This window comes from Cyprinodon variegatus, unplaced genomic scaffold (assembly GCF_000732505.1).
Source record: "Cyprinodon variegatus isolate N-32 unplaced genomic scaffold, C_variegatus-1.0 Scaffold316, whole genome shotgun sequence".
Classification (NCBI taxonomy): Eukaryota; Metazoa; Chordata; class Actinopteri; order Cyprinodontiformes; family Cyprinodontidae; genus Cyprinodon; species Cyprinodon variegatus.
This window is the reverse complement of record NW_015150769.1, coordinates 623,362-629,493: the sequence shown is the minus strand read 5'-3', so window position 1 is coordinate 629,493 and position 6,132 is coordinate 623,362. Positions and strand designations below refer to the sequence as shown.

The window sequence follows — 6,132 nt, the reverse complement described above, 5'->3', positions numbered from 1 at the left end:
GCTTGGAAAAAATCTTTCATTCCTTTAGAGACAGCATGAAAAGTCAGCTGAGTACAAAACATAGAGAGGAAAACAAGAAGAAAAGGGACAAGAAGAGAGGGACACAACCTAGAACAGATAATGGATGTCTATTCTATTAACATTTCTCTATCTGGTTAATGGGGCTGTTTATGCGTTGTCTTCTCAGTTCAGAGGGCCCCAGATTTCCTAAATCCGCCCCTGCACTCAGCATATCAGCCTGGACATGGGTCAGCTGAAGGTTTGACTTTTCTCTTTGAGAAATTGCGTATATTTACATTCAGAGCAGGGAGGCCAGGATTGGATCTCATATGGAGACTCAGGACAGATGTTGAGACACATTCCAGCTCCAGACGTGAACCGAAGCTCTCAGCTGTCCAAAAATTAAAATCTAAACTTGAAATATGTTTATCTTCCCTTCATTTGTTCAGGTAAGTAAAACAATTTGCCGTAGAATAAGGTGCATAAATGCTTGTTCCAGTGGTGAATCCTCCTTTTCAGCTGCCCTCTCAGGGAAAGTTCAGGAATTTCAGGAAACGTTTCTGTATTTTTATGTCAGGTTTGTTGTCGGGTGACCAGAGATGATGGAGGATCATTAGATAACCTCACAGTCTGCTTCCTGCAGCGACTCGGGATGCCGAGTTCCCGCCTCCAGCATCTCTGAGTCTTACTACTAACAGGAAGTTAGTGGAGAATCAAAGCGAGGCAGAGAAGCAGCAGTAAACTCTGAATGCTGTATCTCTGCTTGGCCTCCCTGCAAACGTTTTCCTCTCAGGCTGTTTTGTCAAGCGAGATGCTTCATTCTGAGGAGCGCTGAAAGTCAACATCTTTTTCTCTTCTCCCCCAGCTGCCTCCCACCACGTCTCTGTTTTCCTTCCTCTCTGTCTCTGCGTGTTTCTCTGCGTGTCTCCCTCTGAGGGGCGTGCAGGGTAGGGAATGTTCTGGAGAGTAGAAAAGAGAGAGAGGGGGGTGGGGTGGAGGTGGTGGAGGAATGCTGGACTTGCTCCACCTGCCGTTTGGAAAAGCTGGAGCCGACCGGGTCCAAAAGCAGACACCAGGGGAGAGAGGGAGGGGGGGACAGATGGACCGAACACCAGGACAGGAAAGAGTTCAGCTCTGGAGGATAAACACGGGTCCTTGGAAAAGAATTCACGCCCCTTGGATGGTTTTTTTCCTACATTTCGTCTTAAAACCATAATGCGCTGGAAAAATCAAAATCTAAATAAGTCATTTTTTCTTAAAATAAGTGCATTTGTTCTTGAATTGAGGAGATAAAACAGACATTTTGCCAACGGAACAAGATTTAGATTTAAAATATAAAAAGAAAATTGCATTGTCTTATTTCAAGTGCATATTATCTAACTATCTTACTTTAAGAGTAAAAACACTAATTCCGTTGGCAAATTATCTAATTTACCGACTCAAATCCAGGTTAAAAACACTTAATTTAGGAAATCTTTACTTATTTCTAGATCATTTTTCCAGTGTGGATCAGACCAACACACACTGGAAAAAATCTAACTCTAGATAAGTCATATTTTCGTAAAAAAAATGCGTTTGTTTTTGGATTGAGGAGGTAAAAGAGACATTTTGCCAATTGAACAAGATGATTTTCACTTTAAATAAGAAAACACAATTGCATTGTCTTATTTCAGGTGCATATTATCTAATTATCTTATTTTAAGAATAAAAAAAAACTCATTCCATTGGCAAACTATCTAATTTACCTACTCAAATTAAGGGCAAATACACCTAATTTATGAAATTTTCACTCATTTCTAGATCGTTTTTCCAGTGCATTACAGCGTTTCTAAAGGGGAAAAAATCTGCACCATCAAAATGTTTGGATTTCCTTCTTTAATGCTTCAGCCTGAACTTAATCTGGGATCCTTCAGGTCCAAAGACTTGACCTTATGAAGTGAGACCGGACTCTTCAGATGGACCCGCCCTCTTCATGACCCGACTCTAACTTCAAGCAACAAATGAGATCAACACTCAGACACCGGAAACTTCTGCTGGCCTTTTTCTAATGAAACGCTGGACTTTAAGTTCTAGATTTTTTTTTTTATTTGTCATTCCACTGTCACCGGTACAGAGCATGAAATGAACTCTCTGCATTCAACCCATCCTCTTGGGGAGCAGTGGGCTGCCATTGCGGGGCGCCCCGGGAGCCTGTGGGAGTGGGACTCAAACTCAGAACCTCAGGATTTCCGAGCTCTATGCCCCGACCACTAGACCGCCACTCCCCCGTCACTTTAAGCCGGGCAGACACTGTATGAGTTTTTCAATGGGACCGAGTTTCAGCCTGACTGTGTGTCTTGTACTATACAGGCCGTAACGAGGGGCGATCAGCCTGTAACGACCACCCCCCCCCCACAGGAATCGTAAGGTCTGGACAAAATCAAACGTTTGAAATCCAGTCGTGTTGGTGGGAAAATCCTGCTGCGAAGCAGAGCTACAAGCCGATTTACCAGAACCACTGCACATGTGCAAACAAGTTCTTCTTCTTCCAGATTAACGAGTCCGACCAGCGCCATCTCTTGGCGCTGAGTCCGACGTGTGCTTTTTAGACGCGCAGTGCGAGCAGGTAGATCGCATCAGAGCGTCGGGTCGCACAGTGTGAGAACAAACATCGTGAGCTGTGAACTTTTAAACCTGGCTTTAAGGACAAGAGACGTGACGACGACTTGTACCTAAATCATGTGAAACTTGCCTCTGACTTGCCCCTTAAACAGTCGATTAACCAACTGGTCTCTTAAAAGTTGGAACTTGACTTGGATCTGTTTCTAAATATTGAGACCAGGCTCTGACTTTTCCCTTCGGTTTGACCTACAGCTACTAAACAAAGACTAGAAACTGAGCTTTAACTCGCCTCCTCTCAACCTGAGGGAGAACTGACTCAGCTCAAACAGGATGAAGGACTTGGACTTGGGCTTAACATTGGAATAATTCTGGATTCTTATCAGATGTAGAGTTAAAGCCTAATTACAGTAAAGTGGATAGATTGCCAAAAACGAAGATTTTAAATGGCAATTTCACCTCCCATTCAGACACAAAACAGGTTTTTGTTGGAAAATAACTATTTATCCCGTTACTGAACGGAATATCTGCGAACGCTAACCAGTAGGAGCTGTTTGTCAGCCATGTTTATCCTTCCTGAGCTGCCGGCATTATGGGCTAAATGATGTCATTCAGCCGTGAAGATCGAATGACATCATCAGTCAAGCTTTCTTCCTCTTTGCAATTATCGTTTCATTAATGCTAACAATGCTGGTGAGGCATTAAATAAGCATTACAGCGTTTATTTCTCTAAACTGGAGAGAGAAATATCCTGAGTAGAGCGGGGGGGCGTATCCTAAACAGGGTTCCTACAGCATAAGACAAGTTAAATTTAAGACTTTTTAATGCCACTTGAAATAAAAATTTAAGACCAAATTCACAAGAAAAACCTTCTTGCGACAACGTAACCCAAAGGTTTATTTTAACATAAACCACTGCACTAATGTTTCACATTTTGAAAAGCTTCCCATACAGGAAGAAAGCTAAAAACATAAAAAAAAAATTTAAATAAAAAAAAGGTCAATTTTAATGTTTTATTTAGATTACAAAAATAAATCCTAATAAAAATAATCCTATTTATGATGTTTTAAAAATTAAGACCTACAAAAGACTGATTTAAGACATTTTATTTTGTTTTATTTTGAAGAATTCAATGCCTTTTAAGACTTTTTAAGGACCCGCGGGAACCCTGCTAAATCTATCATAAATGGAAACCTATTTATCGCAGGTCTGATCGCAGAGGTTTTGTTTTGAGTTTAGGGGAATGAAATCTCTAAACTGTATCTGATTTTAGTAAAATAAATCCTAAAAGGGCCAAAACTAAAAAGAAAATGGCAGCGTTGTGTTTTCAGTAGAGATTGAACGAAGCATTCTCTGGACGATATCTAAATTTTTCCATTTTTTTCTGCCTCCAACAGCGGATATTTGCGAACGTTGGCCGAATTATTACTCAATTAATTTTCTTTGATTTGTTAATAAAGGTTTATTTTTCAATAAATTGAAACATTTCTAACATTTATTATCATTGTGTCCTTTTTATCATTTAAATGGAGGAAGAAGAATCAAGAGATAATGTCAGGGATCGGCAGGGGCGGAGCTAGATGGGGGGGCCAGGGGTGGCCAAGGCCCTACCATTTTTTCCCACTAATATAAATTGTGGGAGCACTAATACTCTCAAGTGAAATATTCTAAACATGTTAATTTTTCATATATTATCAATAACTTGACAACAAAAACACTTTGGTTGATTTTGCACATCAATATATTAACATTAAAGATGATAAATAAAGAATTAATGCTCTTTTCAGAACTAGGTTTTGTGTTTTATGGGGTAAAGAGAAAATGATGCGTCTCTGCAAGTCATCTAGGAGTTCAGTTAATTAATAGATAAATATTTTAATAAAAACGTATTAAGTAATTAATTTAGTGCTTGTAAATATCAATTTTATGCAAAATGATTATTGCTAAAAGTAGGTAAGCAATGACAATGGAAAAGATTTTCGCCCCGGAACTCAAACCTGAAGGAACTTTAACAGATATACCTTTTATCCAGAAAGCACGGATGTTTAAATATATTTGTTAGCAAAGGCTGTAGGAAAATATAGTCTGTCTTTATTTGGAAAATATGGATGATTGGTCATTTTTCAGTTGGAACAGTGTAGCTTGACCCTGAGGTTCTGGTGCCGATCTGCTTTCAGTGTTCATTGGTTATTGCCTGGCCACCCTTATTAAAATGTTCTGGTTACGCCTCTGTGAGACAGATGTCAAAATATTCGCCCTAAAAACGCCGGTATCAGTGGATCTGTGGTCGTTGGACATGTTTACCTTCTTCTTGTCTCTCATGGAGCCTTTTCCTCGCACCATGATCTTGCAGCCGGTCTCTGCCTCCAGCTGTTTGGCTGTCAGGCCGCGGGGGCCCAGGATCCGACCTACAAAATTGAACTACGGGAAAAAGGCGAAAAATTACAACATGAACAAAAGCTGCATGAAGGGGGTGAAGGTGGGGGGGTCACGCTGTCCATCTCAGGCCAAAGTTGTCTTTTTTTAAACGTGTGTGTGGGCCTACGGATGCCTGCGGGGTTTGTGTGGCTGACAAGTGTTTGTGTTACTAAGAGAGACAGAAATAGCTGATTATGTGTTCGCTGGCTGGTGTTGGTGGCATGACGGCACGCCGCCGTTCCCTCAACCTTATCTGTCACCAAGTCTGACTGATTAACCTGACAGCTGCCCCTCCGTATGCCTGCCACTTTTTCCTTTATTTCTCTGCCTCCTCTTTCACAAAAATCCTGCCATCCTTTTCCCCTCCTTTTATTTTTCTGTTAAAGTTCCCTGAACGTGTTCTGCCGTTTACTGCGACCCGCTCTGACCCCCCACCATCCACCGCGATAAACCAGACAGAGGTCGGCTCTCTAAATTTAACCTTCATGTCAAGGGTTTTCCAATGGACTCCTGCGTGCGTCCTGTTAGCCCGCCGTCATGTGAGCCAGGACAGCCCGCCACTGTAGTGGCTGATTGGCGAGCTGATGCATGGCGAGCATCATGTGAGCCACGCTATGTCCGTCCAACAGCTCAAACTTTCATCTTTTTTTCTTCTTATTCTGCTTTTTGGAAAGTTACATTCTAATGTTTCAGGTCATCAAACATTATTTTATTACAAAGAGAATTTTTTTAGACGGTGATAAGATTTAAGAAGGAAATAGATCTATATTCAAAGCAGCGTGGTGGGAAAGTATTTACCTCTAAACCTCACAGACTCAGCCGCCATTAAGGTTTGGAAAAGCAGTGGTGTCAAAAGTATTAATGTTCATTACTCCAGTATAAATCAGACTATTTAAAAATACTTTTTTTTAGAAGTTAGAGGATCAACTTTAGCTTTTTACTCCAGTAAAAGTGTAAAAGTACCATTTTTAAAACTACTTCAAGGATAAAAGTAAAAGTAGTGACAGAAGCTTTACTACGGAAGAGGATTAGGGCCACTGAAAAAAAAAAAGTTACCTGATTTTTAAATTTTATTTCTGTTTAACATGGGAAAAAAGTCAGAATTCTAACTTTTTT

General features: G+C 40.6%; 1 protein-coding gene across 3 annotated transcripts in view; it reads right to left on the bottom strand.

Annotated features, from left to right (window-relative positions):
• The window catches only part of LOC107090926 (protein quaking-B-like), a 38,375-nt gene that overhangs the window by 17,733 nt on the left and 14,510 nt on the right, over positions 1–6,132 (bottom strand). For all 3 annotated transcript variants that reach the window (XR_001481503.1, XM_015384570.1, XM_015384571.1), the window contains exon 3: positions 4,903–5,019. Coding sequence is in view for 2 of the 3 variants with exons in the window: in XM_015384570.1 (XP_015240056.1) it covers positions 4,903–5,019 (117 nt within the window). In the remaining variant the exon portion in view is untranslated. The remainder of the gene's footprint in view (positions 1–4,902; positions 5,020–6,132) is intronic.